Source organism: Perissodus microlepis, chromosome 4 (genome assembly GCF_051167445.1).
Source record: "Perissodus microlepis isolate ML-2025 ecotype Zambia chromosome 4, ASM5116744v1, whole genome shotgun sequence".
Taxonomy (NCBI): domain Eukaryota; kingdom Metazoa; phylum Chordata; class Actinopteri; order Cichliformes; family Cichlidae; genus Perissodus; species Perissodus microlepis.
This window is the reverse complement of record NC_140464.1, coordinates 19,368,737-19,388,049: the sequence shown is the minus strand read 5'-3', so window position 1 is coordinate 19,388,049 and position 19,313 is coordinate 19,368,737. Positions and strand designations below refer to the sequence as shown.

Genomic DNA, 19,313 nt, shown 5'->3' with positions numbered 1-19,313 from the left:
ACATTTCAAGGTTAAAGGGCAAAAAAATGTTACTAAGAAGGCGTGCAAAATATTTGTGTATTGGTCTTATTAAAAACCTAAACAAAAGTGCTTGTATGAATGAGGCAAGTTGTGTAAAGTGCTTTGAGTACTCAGAGTAAAAAAAGTGCTATATAAGAACCAGTCCATTTACAACCCACCCATGTTTAGGTATTATTTTCTTGACCAAAAAACAAATGAATGTTTGTGGATCATAATAGAGCAGAGAATCAGGCTGCTGCCACCTAGAGGTTTATTAAAATACAGTAAAAATACTGGTACACTGCACATTTTTTGTGAACACATGTAAAAACATTGCTGTGCTCTTATGAGGTAAAATGATAGAAATACAAAAATAACCAAAACCAAAAAAAAGAAAAAAAAAACCCTGTCACATTTCAAAACCAGCCTAAATCATTACAGAAATATTCACACACACACACACACACACACACACACACACACACACACACACACACACACACACAGTTACTCAAGGCAGAATGTTTTTTTTTTTTTTTTTTTTTTACACTATGATGATCTCATAGTTTAATGTTGAGCCAGAGTCTACAAACACAGCAAAGAGACTGAGCTGTTAACCAGACGGTGAGCTCAGGTGGAGTGAAGGAAAATGTTTTCCTAGCCTTCAAAACAGCACCACCTGTTACTGTGATCACCAGTAAAACCCTTAATTGGGAAAAAGCTGGTGGGAGTCCGTCATCAAACCACCTGATCAACAGATTCCAATGTGAAGAAAAGAGAACGTTGGCATTATTTTGACAGATTTAAAGTGAAATAATATACAATATTTCTATTCATGATATTCTATAAATATTTACAAATATGAAAATAAAAGCTTTGTTTTTGCAGGCCAAAAAAATGTACATGGACCACAAAAATTCTGAGCTGCTGATCTGGTCTGTTCAGTAGCACAAAATTTTGCAGTGCACAGGGGAAGCTATAGAATGGTGATAAGCTCGCTTCTCTTCATTGCAGCCAGCACATTCTTCTTTAATAACTTATGGACGCACAAACTGACTCACTGACTAGCACACTTAGACATGCAGACACATAAAAACACATACACATGAGCACACACCAACTATGTCATTCAGGAGATACAAACACCCACATCCAGCCATCTGCCATGACCGATTGTGGGTGAGGGGTGGGAGATAGGATAAAAAAAGTTCACAAAATCTTTTGAAATGTTTTTTTTTTTTTTCTTTATCATCTAAAGTTTTTATTTTTCGCTGACTAAAACATTTTTTTTCACAACTAGTTTTAATTTCCAGTTTGGAACACAGATAACTAAAACTAAAGTTTTTATAGTTTTCAGTTCAAGGCAAAAAGCTGTCTCAAAATGAAACCTTTCATTGATAAAGCTAGTTTGCAGTGAAGGTTGTATGTTTCCTTTTTTTTTTTTTTTTTTTTTTTTAAATTGACATTTTGGAATCACTATACAATACCATCAACTTCAGCAATTTGTCAGTACATATATATATATTTTTTTTTTTTCTATATTTAAACAACTAAAATATCCATACGATAAGAATGAAAGAAGAAGAAGAAGAAGAAGAAAAAAAGGAAAGAAATAGAAGCAAAACAGGAAACAGTAAATAAATAAATAAAAAAATACATAAGGAAAAAGAAAAAGGAGAGATAAATAAATAAATGTAGGGAGTGTGTTTTTGTTTCCATTAATGTAACTAATATTTCCTCTAGTCTTCTAGTAGTTAACAAAGTCAAAATCTAAAGCAAAAGCAAAAACTGGCCTGCGTTTTTTAATGTAGTCCATCCATTTCTTCCATCGTGATACAAACAGGTCCCTCTTGTAGTTCACATCTGCTGTCATTTTCTCCATTCTGTAAATGTCCATTGTGATGTTCATCCACATGTTCATAGTTGGGCTCTCTGAAGAAAGCCATTTTTTTGTGATGGCTTTTTTGCCTGCTGCCAGTAAAATATTAAACAAGTATTTATCGTTCTTTGTCCATCCTTCTGGCATAAGTCCAAAAAATAGAGTTTTACTTTCCAAAGGTAAATATCTTCCAAATGTCTCTTGTATTGCTGCATGTATTCCCTTCCAATAAGTTTTAATAACATGACAGTCCCAGAAAATATGATAGTGATTTGCATTTGTAAAGGCAGAATGTTTTCATGCAAATACATATTAGTCCTTCAGCTAAAAAAATATCCCATAAGCATTTTTATGAGCTGCTGCATTCACCAGACATGAAAGTAGTGACTGTCACCAGCATGTTGCATACGTTTCCTACTTTAAATCCTTTCAAAAACACAACTGTTTGTTTTATTGTTTATGTACAACTGTTTCTATCTTCTGAACAGCAAAGCTGGTTCAGAAAACAAGTATAGGGAGGCACTAGGAGGATGATACAATATAAATACATAGTTAAAACAACTTTTTAAAGGTTTACTGAATATAAAGACATAAAATCCAAGGATAACGCTGTTCATTGCTCTGCTTGCTTTAGTTTTTTGTCTTTGTACTTTTCTTTCTATTTGAATTTTGTCCTTTCTCAAACAACTTCCTTCTGACCACCATGCTCACACCCTCGTGTCTTGTTCCTCCTCATCCTCCTCCTCGTCCTCCTCCTGGGAAAGGAGCCGGTAATGTTCGTTGCCCACTGACAGGAAGGCAGGCCTGGGATGAACCTCGTCTTCCCTGAAGTGGACAGGATGGAAATTGGAATCTGGCTGCTCGGTAGAGCTGCACTTGGTGTACAACTCACGACGCATTTCCTGGCCGACTTCAACCTGGGAGGGAGTTCTACGGACCCAGCGGTTCTTCACTAAGGAATAGATGTAGCTGACAGGTACAGGCAAGCTGGCAAATACTATAAGCATGATGATCATAGCCAGGGCCCAGCCAGGGTACTCGAGAGTCATCTCAGAAGCCTGAAGAGGCAGAGACACAGAGCTTAAGAGTGACAAACACCGGCAGAATTACCTTTGGCTGTTAGATAAATGTTTACTTGTGGGATTTAAAGGAGCTATAAAATTAAAAAGATAAGAGATGGTTAAGCAACTCGTTACCAAAAGCATAAAAGTGCAGTTAACAGATAAGCAGGTTGACGCTACAAAAAATGGCTAACTTCACTATTCTTATGAAGAATAAATACAGAAATATTGTTGTGCTATGTCACAGCAGATGAATCCAGACATAAGTATTTGGATCGCATCTTGGTGTGAGTATAACCACTGCACAGCTGTGCCAATGAAACCACACGCTCTCGTTTACTGATGATTTTGTTACGAATGAAAGCTTCAGAATGAACGCTTACTGGAAAATATGTCACCAGTCAGCAGGACAACAATCCTAAACATACAGGGAGTCAATATGATGCAGAGGGACAGGTGATGATGAGGTTTAACGCTATAATGTCAGATGAGTTTTTCAGACGTCCACATCATCAGTGTATTTGTTCTTCCCTGCGTAACCTGAATAAACTGCACAAAAATGCCATATGTAGAATAAATATAAACAGTCTAGTTCAGGATTCCTAAGGTCAATGTTATTGTCTGGCCAAGTGAATCTCCTAATATCAGTATAAATTAACCACTTTCCATTTGTTGAGCATCACAATAAAGGAAATGACAATCCAAAACATTGAGATGGTGGTTGCACTGAAGGTCTGGGAGATCATCAGAGTTGATACAAAAAAAGTTTCTTTTCTACTTTTTTGGACACTGTGCTAAAACCACAACATCTTCCAGCATGCATATATGTGTTACACACATGCATATAGTGTGTACTGTGGGTCAGGAGGTTGTCTACTGAAGTGGAGTGGGATGTTTGATCCCAGATTGTCCAGTCTTCAGGACAAATACAATGAATTCTGACTTTCTCCTGATGTATTCATCAGAAAGAGTGTGAGTGTTTGGGTGAATAAGGCTTGTGTTAAAAATCACAGTGAGTGCTCAGAGTAGAAAAGAGCTATGCAAACACCACCTGATATTTTAAAACAGTAATTGGCTATTTGAAGTTTAAAATCATGTGATTTGATGGAAAGTTGAAGTCGAACATCTCACCGTGCTTTGATTCCAGGCGGTGTACGTGGGCCCTTTGAAGACCATGCGGAGCAAACTGGCTGCCAGAAGACTGACCATCGCCAGCAAACACACATATTTCCAAAGGTACTTGTACACCACTGGAGGGCGCCATTTGAGCATTACTTCAATATCATCCAGAAAGCTGCAATAATCAAAATGCTTTTCTTAAAATGCATCTTTTCAAACCAACATATAAAGACAAAAAAACCTGTGAAAGTCAGAGATAACGTTGCTTACCGATCTGTTCCATAAACCCACGCCACACTAATGGTTTCAAAAATGACCACAATTACTAAAGGCAGGGTTGCAGAGTAGTCATCAAACATGGTCACAAAATAGTTGCCAGAGCGCTGAGTGAACAGTAATCCAATAATGAACCCCAAAGCACAGCTGGACACTAAAAGACAGAAAACATTTAAAGACCACTTCAAAGACAACAAGACTACATTTATCTCCCATAGTACACCACTGCAGTACGAGAATCTTGCCCTTTTTCGGTTTTTATGTAGTTTTATTTAAGAAAAAAATAACAATAAAATACAGCAGCAGAGTTTGAACACATGTCAACTGATGTTCAGTACCCGTGAGTAGGGTTCGGTGACGCCCCAAGAGGCTGAAATTGTCCATGAGAGGTGTGAGGATTCCCTGCATTGTTCCAAACATGGTGCTGAGGCCCAGGTTGAGCAGCATGAGGAAAAACAGGGTGGACCAGAAGGGACTGGCTGGGAAGAAGGCCATCACCTCAGTGAATGCTATGAATGCCAGGCCTGTCCCTTCGACACCCTGAACGCACACAAGGGGAAGATAGTAAGATAGTGGAAATACGTGGGAAAAAGCAGATCCACTCAGTCTAACAGACAACAAATGTGTGTTAACTGTGATGCTGTTTCTAAAGCTAACCTATACCAGTAAATTACCTGTGCACCTTTTGCATAACATGCTCTTTAACACAGAGAATAGGTCTTTTCTTTTTAAATAAAACAAACACTGTGAGATAACATGACTCTTTGTACGTCTTGTCCTGTTTCTTTAGTATCTCCTTTCTTTCCACGATCACAGCTTGCTTTCATTTTTCCTAGAAAACCAGCAAGATACAATTTCCAATACATTTTCATCGTCTTGCCTGCTGGATATTTTATAGCACCTCCTAGATTCCTCGTAGGTCCTGGGAACATCGGCGCTCTCCTACATACAATTGTTACTGAAATGTTCAACTTTGATTTTTGTAACCGATCCAGTATCTTGTGCCTCGTAGGACACCTGCAGTTCTTTCATTTATACAAAGTTGTCTTTAAAACACTTTGTAATCCTGGATGAGTGAAGCAGCACATTAGAAACTCAATTTAATACCAGTGACTGCTCTTTATTATTGGACATACCTCTTCCTATAATGTATTATAATACAGAACATATATACATAAGAAATCTCAGCTGTTGTCCTAATTTTCACACATGCACATGTTGACGTTTTAAACTTTGTGCCTCAAGTCGCTTGTTTTTAATCATGTTGTGAAGCAAAGCTGTTGTTATTAATATCTCAAGATTACCTTATTCATCTCCTGCTCCAGACTGCAGTCAGTGATTTTAGGATCCACCATGTAGCTGTAGAGATGGTACCACTCTCTGTATTCAGCTAAAGTCACAGTGCTTACATCTGTCATGTTGAACCATGGCCACCAGTGCTGGTTAGATCCACTGGACACCAATGAGTTTAATACACTGAGATTTCTGAAAAGGTTAAACACAAAAATAATAAATAAATCTAAGATGAGCAATCAAACAAGCAGTCCACCTTAAGATTGGCAAACTGCCGTAACAATCTAAAAGTGCTCGCTAGTTGGATTTGAATTACCATTTCAGTCATGCACACACATACGTACTCAGCCACACAACGTAGTGCAATGTTCTTGGCACGGAAACCGAGCACGATGAAAACCACTAGAGAGGCCAGTACGGATGTCATGAAGTTGATGCAGGAGACCATCAGAGCATCTCTGTGGCAGTTGTTGTGGACTGGATTGTAGGAGGAGTACGCGATAACAGAACCATAGCCCAGGCCCAGGGCGAAAAACACTTGTGTAGCAGCCTGTCGCCACACCTGCACGTTACCCCAGATCTCCAGCTGCAAATATGACAAAATAAAAGCATCTTTAGGTTTACGTTCTTTCGTCAAAGCTTAAAATGTTTTATTATGGGTTTTTTTTGTAATCACTGAGGTGTTTGTCTTTTGTTAGTTAAATGAAAATAAAGAAAAAATGTCAAGAAAAAGGAAGAGAGAGAATGTCTGTGAAGGTTCTCAGTCATCCAGGTCATCGTAGTCAAAGGAGCTTGCAAAGAAAAGCGTCTGGACTTCTTTAAGTTACTTGAAGACGTTTCACCTCTCATCCGAGAAGCTTCTTCAGTTCTAAGGTCTCTCCACCATTTGACCTTAGAACTGAAGAAGCTTCTCGGATGAGAGGTGAAACGTCTTCAAGTAACTTAAAGAAGTCCAGACGCTTTTCTTTGCAAGCTCCTTTGACGAAGAGAGAGAATATTGCTTACCTTAGGATAAAACATGTAGGTGATTCCTTCCATGGCACCGTCCAACAGTAATCCTCTGATCAGGAAAATCAAAAGCACCACATAGGGAAAAATGGAGGAAAAGTACATCACCTAAGATTGGAAAAAGAAATGGATAATGATTTCAACAGTGCAGCATTTTGTAAAATATGATCATTTGCTTTTCTCAATCTCACTTCACTATTAAAAATTAAAGTTTACCAGTTTACCTGCCAAGCACCAACCCTCAGGTTCCTCAAATTGCATACTTTTATTTTTAAACTTAGTAATTTGAGTGCATACCCAGCAAACACGGTGGTCATGGTACAGCACCAAAAAAACTGAACCGTAAATGTTTATGGTGTTTTCATGTAAAGATTGCGTCAGTCTATCTCTTACAAGGTGAAAAACACAGATCAGAGTATTGCAAAAAACCAAAAACTAATTGTGTGGATGCTTTAAGGCATCCACACTATTGAGTTCCTCTTGGGACTTCCGTACTCTTTTTGGCACTTAACTACTTCCACAATTTTCAGCCGATTTTCACCGTTCAAATTTTAAACTATTCTGCTATTTCTGCTAATGTGTGCTATGTCTTTTGGTATTTTTCACTATTATACTTTTTAAAATATTAAGCTTAATTTGTCCCATTGAAATGAATGGGAAACTTCTGCAATTCTGCTAAAATTTGCTTGTTTTTGAAACTTAACTACTTCCTCATATTTTCACGTAGAACAACCATTCAAACTTTAAAATGTTCTCAAATTATTGGGCTATTCAGGTATAAATCAGCTTTTTCAAATCTTTTACCGTTTTACTTTTATGCCTCTTAAAGTTTTCAGTTGCAAAATTGTGATTTTTCACAAAATACATGCGTTGTTATGGTTGCTATGCACTTGGCTTCCAGTGTGCCACTGAAGGTTTTGCAGTCTTCTCTTCATGTCCGAACAACTTCTTGCTATTTGCTCAATTTTCACTCAACTTCCACAAATTATACATCAAAACGTAGGTATTTTTGCTGGCTTTCCGAAAATGTCACTATCATTGTTGTGGCATTTATAGAATTTTGGCAAATCTCCTCAGACCAACACAAAGTCGCAAAACTCTCCATAGAAAGTCAATGGAGAGCTTGTTCAAAATCACCGCTTGATTTCTGTAATGAGAGGCATATTCGAATCGTCATATCTCCTTAACGAAGCGAAGTTAAGACATAAGGCTTGTCCCAGTATATCTTCAGACACTCCTGACGCTCACAATTCAATAATTATTTTCTCACCTATTACCATTTGGCCATGAATTACGTTTGTTTGAGGGTAGGAAATTCGTCCTTCGCTCGGATTTCTTCAGATTTCAAACTCTGGAAATGAACCACTTTTTTCTCTCGTCATATCTTTTTGATAGATTTCCACAAAGACCTGAAAATTTCCATGACTGTTCACCAAAGCCTGCTGTCTCTTACGGTGAAAGGATGATATCGATGCTTCAAATAGATTTCGAGTTACAAAGCGTTGTTTGAGGGCAAGTCAAGGCAGTTTTTGCTTCGCTCTACTCAGTTATGGTGCATTAGAAGGCAAATATCTTTAATAATTCATATTTTAATGATAAATTGTCAACACTTGAAGATTCCCCCATCTCTTCTGAACAAAACGGTGTAAGAATGACCGCTCTAGCCCCTACGGTTAGGAAATTATGGTCATTTGTTTGAGGGGAGTCCTCACTATGAGAAATAGACTGCAAAAATCCTGTGTCTCTCTGTGCTGCGTGCACCTGTTTTGGTGGGAAAAAGTACACAGCCTCTCTGATTGGTGGATTCAAATTCAGCAGCTCCCAGGCTGCTTGACTGAAAACTTGCTTCTCTCTCCCTGTGTGTGTGTGTGTGTGTGTGTGTGTGTGTGTGTGTGTGTGTGTGTGTGTGTGTGTGTGTGTGTGTGTGCTACAGAGAGATAGAGAGAGAGAGAGAGAGAGCCTTTTTATGGGATGATCTCATTGTAAGATTCAAATTCAATATATTTAGACTGGTTGACTGAATTGGATCTTGTGTGTGTGTCTCTCTGTGCATGTGTGTTTCCTTATGTGTACATATTTGTGATTGTGTGGCTGTTATATATTTTTTTGCTGATTTTTTTTTCATTTAACAAGTATATTTGAGGGACCCTCAGCATGTTCAGCATTTTTTCAGCTGTCCATTTTGCTTTTCCAATTTTTCTGTTTAAGTTATTACTATTGTGCTAAATCATACTATTTCTGCTATTTTATAAGATTTGTGCCAAATATAGTATTTCTGATTAATTATAATTTTTCTACCAAATCATAGTACAGTATTTTTGCTTTTTATAGGATTTTTATAGGATATTTATATTGCTTAATATAGTATTTCTGCTTTTTATAGGATTTGTGCTTAATATAGTATTTCTGCTAAATTATAGTATTTCTTCTTTTTATAGTATTTGTGCTAAAACATAGTATTTCTACTAAATGTAGTATTTATGCTTAATCATACTATTTCTGCTTTTTATAGGATTTGTGCTTAATATAGGATTTCTGCTTTTTATAGGATTTGTGCTTAATATAGTATTTCTGCTTTTTATAGGATTTGTGCTTAATATAGTATTTCTGCTAAATATAGTATTTATGCTTAATCATACTATTTCTATATATTTCTGCCAGGCAGCCAATCCTCTGTGAGGACTCAGACATTCAAATGCACATATCAGGGCCTGCACGGCTTCCCAGCCAGCCAATCATATCTGAGGTCTGCCGTTTCTTCTCTTGTCATATCTCAGCGACGGATGTACAAAGAGCACTGAAAATTGCGGTCAAAGTACACCAAAGTCCGCTGATTCAGCCAGTAGAAGAATTATGCTTCTAGTCCACCTAGTTTTTGAGTTACACAACGTTTTGTAACTCCAAAAAACTGCGTTTTTTGCCTCTCACCGCGATCTAATTCTGACTGCTCATCACCCTGTTTTTCAAGGCGCCCGCTCTCTTTCCCAGTGGCGCAGTTGGTAATGACACGGGTCTGCAACCCAAACATCGTGGATTTGATTCCACCTTAGTCAACATGTTTTTTTCCCTACAAATTAATACACTATCACAGACCAGTAATTCATATTCATCATTTATTACAATTCTGCAAACTTTTATGATTTTACCAGCTTTTCTAATATGGACCTCACATTCTTGTTAACACTCCATGGCACAAGTACTCTTCCCTTTAGGCTCTGTGTATGTGTGTGTGTATCAATATTTTTCCCATTTTAAAGTATTACTCCTCCATAATTGTATTTCTGTTAAATCAAAGTAGTTTTACTACATCTTAGTACTTCTGCTCAATCATAGTATTTCTGCTACTTTTTGGTACTTGTGCTAAATACAGTATTTCTGCTAAATCATAGTATTTCTACTATATTATAATTTTCTTTCTAAATATAGTATTTCTGCTATATAATTGTATTTCTGCTATGTTATAATATTTGTGCTAAACCAGAGTATTTGTGCTGAAACATAGTATTTCTGCCAAATGATAGTATTTCTGTCAAATTATAGTATATTGCTAAAACATAGTATTGATTTAAAATTACAATATTCATAGTTCATCACAGTGTCTCTGGTAAATCACAGTATTTCTGCTCTGTTGTGCTATTTTTCTAAATCATAGTGTTTCTGTAATGCTTAAGTATTTTTGGCTAAATATATTCTTTCTGTTATCTTATACTATTTCTCCTAAATTCTTGTATTTTTGAGAAGTTATCATGTTTCTGGTAAGTTACAATATTTCTGCTAAGTTCTGCTATGCTATTGCATTTCTGCCAAGTATTATGTTTCCTCTAAGATATTGCAGTTCTGCTGAGTTATTACATTTTAGCAAAGTTCCTTTGCTTCTGCAAAGTTTTTACAATTTCTGCAACTTTTCAGCCTTTTCAGCTAGTTTTTGCAGACAGCTTCAGCTTTGAAGCATCCACACTGCATTTTCGCAGGAAATGCAAATTTTTCTAGTTTACATTTTATCTCTGAATTATGAAGACCTGAAGATTCCCCCATCTCTTCTGAACAAAACAATGTCTGAATGACCGTTCTAGCCTCTACAGTTAGGAAATTATGGCCATTTGTTCGAGGGGAATCCTGAATGTCAGAAATACACTGAAGAAAACTCACACCTCTCTCTGTGTCTGTGTGTGTAAGGGCTGACTACAGCAGGTGCAGCTAATTTAACTGACCTAGATATACCAAGCCCAGACTCTCAACAGCTCCTGTTCCCTTTACTCTCTGTGTATGTGTGTCTGTGTATCAATATTTCTCCTATGTTTAAGTATTACTCCTCAATCATAGTATTTCTGCTAAAGCAAAGCACTTCTACTACATCTTAGTACTCCTGCTAAATCATAGTATTTCTGCTAAATCAGTATATTTGCCAAATCATGGTATTTGTGCAAAATCATGGTTTTGGGGCCAAATCATAATATTTCTGTTATATTATAGTATTACTACTAAGTGGAGGAATTTCTGTTATGTTATAGTATATGTGCTGAATATAGTATATGTGCCAAATCATAGTATTTATCCCAAATCATAGTATTTATGCCAAATTACAGTATTTCTGCTAAAAAGCAGAAATAGTACCTTTTTGCAGGAATTTCTACCAAAAGATAGTATTTCTGCTAAATCAGAGTATTTCTGCCAAATCATAGTATTTGTACTGAAACATTGTACTTCTGCCCAATCATAGTATTTGTACTAAATCATAGTACTTGTGCCAAATCATAGTATTTGTCCCAAAGCATCGTATTTGTATGGAGTCATAGTATTTCTTCTAAATAATAGTATTTCAATCAAATCTCAGTAGTTGTGTTAAAACGCAGTATTATTGCCAAATCATAGTATTTCTGCCAAATCATAGTATTCCTTCAAAATCATAGTACTACTGCAATTTCATAGTATTTGAGCGAAATCATAGTATATGTGCAAAAACATACTATGTCTGCAAAATCACAGTATATCTGTTATTTTATAGTATTACCACTAAGTCACAGTATTTCTGCCAATTCATAGTATTTGTACCCAATCATAGTATTTTTGCCATGTCATTGTATTTGTGCCGAATCATGGTATTTGTGCCAAATTATAGTATTTGGGCCAAATTAATAATTCTGTTATGTTATAGTATTACTACTAAGTCGTAGAATATCTGTTATGTTATAGTGTATCTGCGGAATATAGTATATGTTCCAAATCATAGTATTTGTGCTAAAACATAGTATTTCTGCCATATTGTGGTATTTGTGCAAGAACATTGAACTGTTATGTTATAGTATTACTACTAAGTCATAGTATTTCTGCTTTGTTATAGTATTTGTGCTAAAACGTAGTATCTCTTCCAAGTCATAGAATTACTGCAATTTCATAGTATTTTGAGGAAATCTGTTATGTTATAGTATTACTACTAAGTCATAGTATTTCTGCCAAATCATAGTTGTAGAAAAGCCTGTGTTAGTGTGAACCCAGCAGCCTCTGAGCAGTGATGGGATTCATGGGACGTCTGAGCTAGATGGTCTTCGTTTGTTCCTGGGCTAACGATTGAGAGAGCTGCTGGGAAGGGAAACAAATAGCCCATCCTGTATTTGTTGGGGATGGTGTGCGTCACATAAACGTGAGTTAATATTCCATGCTTAAGATGGTTACACTGCTACTTGTGTGCATTGGTTTTAGTTACCTTTAGCATATGTGCTAGTTAGCGATAGCTATGGCAGCCCAGTTATTTGATTGTTTTGGGCTTGTTACAGCTTTGTTTGTTCCATCTGCCAATTTATGTGAATTTGTATTATGTAATATCACTGTATTATGTAGTGGCTAAGTAGGGGGCTGACTGTTTACTAAGTGCATCAGTGTAAATAGGTCATCTCTTGTGTTGGAGTGCCCTCTTGTGGCGCCTTTTGGGTAGTGCCTTAGTAAACGTGAACCCTGTAAGAAGTGGTATCAGACTGATTTGTAGTGGAGGAATTTGTTGCCAGTTTTCTTAATCTTTAATCTGTATGCATGTTGTAATGCATACCCTGTTCTTAATCATAGAAACCACACCATATCACCTCTCCACATCCTCCTACTGTATGCCATACCTCCCTGTACCATCCATCTGACCGCCAATAAACTCCACCTGTGGTAATCTAATCCCTAGATGTCAGCCTCTCCTTCTGACCGAGGATAGTTACTATTGCAGCACCACCCAGTATTAAACTGACGTACACCATTCTGTACAATAGTATTTGTGCTAAAAAGTAGTATTTCTGCCAAATCATAGTATTACTGCTATTTCATACTATTTAAGCGAAATTACAGTGTTTCTGCAAAAACATTGCATTTCTGCTAAATCATAGTATTTCTGTAATCTTATAGTACTTGTACTCAATTATAGTGTTTGTGACAAAGTTTAGTATTTGTACCAAAACATAGTGTTACTGGTAAATCATAGTATTTGAGCCAAATCATAGTATTTGTGCTAAAACATAGTATTTCTTCCAAATCATAGTATTTGTGCCAAAGCATAGTATTTCTTCCAAATCACAGTATAACTGCACAATAAAGGTTCTTGAGCCACATCAGTGTTTGTGCTAAAACATAGTATTTGTGCCAAATCTTAGTATTTCTTCTAAATCCTAGTAATTCTGCTCAATGATAGAATTTCTGCTATGCTGTAGTATTTTTTTGCTAGATTGTAGTACTTCTGCTAAGTCAAAGTATTTCATGTAAATCATAGTATTTCTACCAAGTCCCAGTGTTTCTGCTAAATCATAAATAATGTTTTAGCACAAATTGTATGATTTGGCTCAAATACTATGATTTGGCAGAATTTTCTGTGTTTCAGCACAAATGCTATGATTTGGCAGGAAAAAAATATTATTTAGTATAAATACTAAGTTTTAGCAGAAATACTATGTTTAAACTTTAAAAAATTCTGCTATTTCTGCTAATGTGTGTTATGACGTTTGACCATTGAAATGAATGGAACACATTATCAATGTGGTCACTGATGTTGCATGCCGGGTTGAGCTGTGTTTTAGCTCAGTGAGATGAGCATCCGTTCTCAGACTAGGAGGCCGGGGTTCAAATCCCGCTTATGGCAACATTTCTTTCAGTTAACAGTTAAACTTTTTTAACTCTTTTCAGCAGAAATTCTTCTGATTCACCTCTTTTCTGCAAAATTTTTAGCCTTTTCACCTCTTATCAGCACAATTCTCTGCAGCTTCTGCTAATTTCACCAGAATTGTCAGTCTCTCCACCTCTTCTTTGTGAGAATGACTTTGGCGCAGTGAGATGAGTAGCCGCCTTGAGACCAGAAGGGCCAGGTTTGAATCCTGCTCAGGGCAATGCTTTTTTTTTTTTTTCAACTTTTTCAGGTTTTTTCAGCCGACATCTTCAGCGTTAAGGCATCCACACAGCATTTTCGCAGGAAATGCAAATTTTTCTAGTATTCAATTAATTTTCTTTTTATTTATTCACAGTAACAGTCGCTTCAAGGTGTTTTATATTGCAAGGCAAGGACACAACAATATTAAAAATAACCCCAACAATCACACAGCATGTATGTGGTTAGTACCTTCCTATGAACAAAGACCACGGTAACGTGAATCATCATTGTGGTAAACGTCCACAATGCAGGTTCAACTTTCATTTTGGAGTGATTTTTCCACCATAACTAGACATTGAGAAAAGGCTGTCAGCCAACAGTTATCAAATGTCAATATATTTGCTGGGTAAGTGCAACATTTGGCTCAAGGTTATACAGCCAAATGTAAAACTGTGATTGCCCGCACTGGAATGGTAGCGCTGGGCAGGATGGCTGCTGTGTTTGCTTTGGATTACTCCTCACCCCCCACCCGACCCTGTGGCTTGTCACGTGTTCCATAATGTTGTGCTGTGGACATTTATGTGCTTTTTTGTGCAGAGGAGTTTTTTTGTTTCCTGTTCTCATGCTGTCCTCCCAGGAGCCCAGCATGAGTAGAGGTCTCTTTTTTTCCTCTTGTACTTTCCCATTGTAGTGTATATTTCAGTGTTTGTTTTCTGTAACGCTACCGTTCTCCGACCTGTATCCCCATGTGATGTCTGTGTTGTGTGTGTAAGGTCGGGGGGGGGGTCCTATTTCACTGCAGGGCAACCTGCACGTGGCGAATAAAGCCTTGATTGATTGATTGATAAGTATCTGAACTGTGAGGCAGAAAAGGGGCGAGCTGCAGCTTATGTTTAGCTGAGAGATAACACTAACATTAACACAAACACTTTATATTTGTGTGCTAATGGTGGGACTGGTGTTCATGTACCTTTGCAGAAGACTTGATGCCCTTTATCATTGCCAAGGCAACAATTGCCCAAGCAGCCAATAAACAGCCTGTCATGATGGGGTTAAACTCTCCAGATTCTTCAATGGAATTTGTGATGTTGAGAGCTTTCCGAAACCAGAAATACGACGTTGGGGAGCTGCCTGCGCATTCTTTCACTGTTGATTGAGAAAAGAAAACACTGTAGGCTTCATCAGACATCACTTCATTTCACTCGGTCATGTGATTACCTGTGTCATTGGAGGTTACATTTGTTGGACACTTCTCCCATGGCAGAGGATACTGAAAGGAGTTACCCATGTAGAATAGGCTCCATGCAATGATAACGTTATAGTACAAAGCCACATAAAAACAGACCTGGGGAAGAAGAAAGCATTTATATCAATAAATAATCAGTATTATGAGATATTAGTTAAAATATGCTGCAAATTGTTTGCAGCTTCAGTGTAATGCTGTGATTTCTTTTATACGTGTAGCCTACAAGTAAAGGCTAACCCAGGGAATGCAGCCATAAGGTTCGACATTGACCTTAACAATGACAAACAGAGGTTAGGTCTATTTAAAGAAAAATAAACACGCTTTATAAACAGCACAGGCTATCTAGTCGTACATTTCTTTTGTGTGTACGGACAAAAACGTTCTTGGGTACTCTGTGTTTTTCCCAACTTGTTACGCAATCAACTGCTAGCACAGACGCACAGCACACTACCTTTCTCATGTTACAGCATGGGTGTGCGTGAGTATATACACACACATGCAGCATGGCTAAGGTGTTTACAGAAAGGTGATAAAGGCGGTGACACGTGATGCAGGATTGGGGCCAGATAAGTGAAGGTGAAGAGATTAGAAATACTGACCCCGGTGCTACTTTTGAAACCCAGACTTGGAAAAAGCAAGTCAGCTATCAAACAACAGCAGCCCTACCAGAACACACAGGTACATGAACGTAAACAGAAAAAGGTCTCAGACAGAAAAAGAAAGAAAATGCTCACCATGCAGCTGGAGTAGCCGATCCCTCCCAGCTTTGGAGAGATGTGCTTCCATACACCGATGCTGCCCTGTCGAATGCTTTGACCAGCAGCCAGCTCCATAAAAAACAGTGGAACTCCCACAACCACCAAAAGAAAAACATACAGCAGCATGAAGGCGCCTGGAAGGAACAAAGGAGGACATATATTTTAAAGGCAAACCCAAAGTCACCTGTAGTTCCAGAGGGAAAAAAAAAACTTTGCATTTGCATTTGCACATGTTACAGGCAAACACAGTCTAACTAAGCACATTTAAAAAACAACAGTTTTTGGCTTTTTTTTTTTAAACACAAACTCATAATTTGCCATTGAAGCTGGAAAAAATAAGCAAATTTATATGTCAGCAACCTCTCTAAAAGATGCTTGGAGTCTCATGTTCTAACCAAACATGCTGCATGCACGTGTTGTAAAGCTATAAATAAAATATGGTTTAGAGTTCTACTCTTCTCCAGAAAGAAAAGTCAGTTTCACACAGTGACATTCGCAGGATCTCAGAAATCAAAAATACAAAAAAGCAGTATAATGATGCATAAAGCTGTATACTACAGCACTGCTGGGACAACGTTGTGTAGATAGATAAACCAAAAGTTTAAATATTTTGCCCTGTTTGGAGGTAAAGAGCACTGAAAACTGGCACTTATTCTCATCTCATCTTTGAAGCACAGTGGAGGGAGCATCATGGTTTGGGCTGCTTTGATACTTCAGGTGTTGAATGCCTTGTAATCACTGACAGAGCAATGAATTTAATATGTATCAGGACACCAGCCCATGTTTTGGAGCTTAAGACAGCTTGAGTGAGTCAATATTAACACAAAGTCCACACATCAGCCGCACATATATTAAAATTAATATAAACTCAAATTCATTTTTAAGTCATTTTTATTAGTATAAACAGCTGAGGTGAACTACCATGTGGTCAGGATGTTAAAGTATGATCATTTATTGTTTTTGCTTCCCTTCATAGTGTGATTAGTTCATGTTTATGAAGCAACAGCGTCTTGCTCATCGATAAATCCTTTGTAAACTATGGTTTGAAATTAGATCATCATGTTATGCATATGAAAATTCAAAGGAGGATTTTACCATTTTATTACTATCAGGATATCATATCGTTACTAATATATTACTGTGCTAATTATTAATTAGTTTTACCTCATATGCATACATTTGTTTCCAAGTTTTTACCCCTAGTTTCTGGTCTGTTATTACCCAATTGTATACATTTCAGTGTAATATTATGCAGCTATAAATACTTTTGATACAAAATAATTACTTTGGTGTTATTAATTTAGTGGCAGTAACATTTTTGAGCCAGTTTCCCCCTTATTACCCCAATATTACTGCTTTATTACCAAGTTGTAACACAATGTGTCACCCATCTGTTTATAGTATTAGGAAGTCCTGCAGTTCATTTATATTAAATTCCCTTTTATTCAAGTATTTATTTCTTTTTATGTGTTGCATTGCTTTGGCACCAAAACAGCTACTAAGTTAATCACTTAAACCTGTAAGTTAATCTTGTCACTCACCGCCTCCATTTTGATGGCAGAGGTATGGAAATCTCCACACATTCCCTAAGCCCACACTGAAGCCCACCTGGGCTAACACATACTGAATCTTAGAATCCCATGCTGGACGGTCTCCGTCGTCTGTCGCAGCTTCATCGGGACCATCCACAGCTGTGAGCTGAGTTTGGGACTGGCCTTCTTCCATCCAGGTTCTGCCCTCGCTGCCGTCCAGCGGAGGCTTTTCTGTCTTGTTATAAAGAGAAGAAGTAATATGATGAACTAAACCGATTATCAGTTGAAGCTTCATCCTGACATGTGAGTCTGCACAAAGTCATTGTAGTTATGCTGAGCAAATATGTGTGGAAACACACTACTCTGTGCACAAAATTATGTAAGGAAAGAATTAAATTATGCTAGGAAAAAAATTAATTTATCAGGGATAACAAAGAGGAAAAGCACTTGCTGTTATGTTGTTATGTTGTCATGTTGTTGAAGGTTATATCACTACTCCTTATCAGTGTGAAAACACAGCAGTGAGACAATGCATTACGTAATCCAACATTAAGGCATTATCTTTACTCTAACTCGTCATTCTCCCATCACTACGTCAGATGTATAAAGAAATGCTACTGCAGACACTGAATTTCCTATTGATGCTCTTTTACGTTAAAGTCATTCAACTGGCATATTTAGCACTGAGGTGAAGGCCAACTGTGACTGACCTTTCAAAATGCTTCATCAGTACACCCAGGTGTTAGCAATTCATTAGCAAGACTGACATAATGGCAGGTTTAAATGCACATAGAATGCATAAATAATGGATGTGTGTTACTTACTGTGCTCTTTGTTATTATGAAATTATCCAGATAAAAAACTTTGTTGCATCACCTCAATTCTCTTTCATTTAATATAAACACCAGGGTCTGAAATGGTGTGCATTTCAGGAAAAAAAAGCATTCAGCTGAATCACCTCCTCACTGAACACTAAATGTCAGCTCAGATGAAAGGGACGGATCCAAAATGGCTTAACACAAGCCAAGCTGGCTTCAGAACATGACCTCTCCTGGTATCAGCTGGTTAGAATGGAAAATTACAAGACCCAGAAAGAGTTCATGGCTGTCCAAGACACACGGCCAGATAGGGCAGGTGATTTCAGAAATATCCATGCCCACATGCGTAGAGTGTGAGACTGTGACAAATATATGCATGCACAAATAGAAAGGAGGGGAAAGTGGGGCGGACAGAAGCCATACAGTGATGTGTGGTTGGGAGTGGGAGGGAGAAATCCACTGGGAGGTGTTAGGCTTGCATTGGTTCATACTGTGGGTGGTGCTGAGGTGCATGGGTAAACCACAAAGTGGGTACAGTTGGTAATAATATAGGAAAAAAGTTAGGGTTAGGGCTATCAGGGTATGCTGAACAAATAATTACAAAATCAACAGCTTTATTAAGCTTTAAGGATCCATGTGTTTGAGCTATAAACTATAACAAGATTTCCAACGGACTATACTGAAAAAGTCTGCTTCACACACTCCTGTGAGTTCATTTGATCACTTACCTTAGAGCAAACACACTTTTCTATAGAGCTGAAGTGACTAGTAGATTATTTGATTGGTCAACTCCTTGGAAAATTTAGCAGTACATGGGATATACTGTTATGATTTACTTGATTATTAAAAGGTGACCTTAACATTTTTGAAGTAGCATAGGATCATCTTGTCTGAGAGCAGAACAAAAGGTAGCCGGCTTCCAAAGAGGAGCTTTGAATGTCCTTCAAGAAGAGTGGAGAAATATTCCTGAAGACTACTTAAAGAAAT

The 19,313-nt window shown here is 37.4% G+C and overlaps 2 protein-coding genes across 5 annotated transcripts in view; one reads left to right on the top strand and one right to left on the bottom strand.

The window, feature by feature from the left end:
- Positions 1-257: 257 nt before the first annotated feature.
- On the bottom strand, positions 258-18,684 carry slc6a16a (solute carrier family 6 member 16a). Its single transcript, XM_084926301.1, has 11 exons — positions 17,518-18,684; positions 15,953-16,110; positions 15,191-15,317; positions 14,943-15,118; positions 6,634-6,744; positions 5,973-6,214; positions 5,640-5,820; positions 4,674-4,875; positions 4,330-4,489; positions 4,072-4,234; positions 258-2,937 (listed from the first exon to the last, which is right to left on the bottom strand). Exons 1-11 carry the CDS (start codon positions 17,801-17,803, stop codon positions 2,587-2,589), a joined length of 2,157 nt encoding a protein of 718 aa, XP_084782427.1. The 5' UTR covers positions 17,804-18,684; the 3' UTR covers positions 258-2,586.
- Positions 4,088-19,313, top strand: part of eps8l1a (EPS8 signaling adaptor L1a) — a 31,090-nt gene continuing 15,864 nt past the window's right edge. For 3 of the 4 annotated variants that reach the window (XM_084926304.1, XM_084926306.1, XM_084926303.1), the window contains exon 1: positions 4,088-4,176. The gene's annotated coding sequence lies outside the window, so the exon portion shown is untranslated. The remainder of the gene's footprint in view (positions 4,177-19,313) is intronic. The other variant, XM_084926307.1, reaches the window with a different exon arrangement.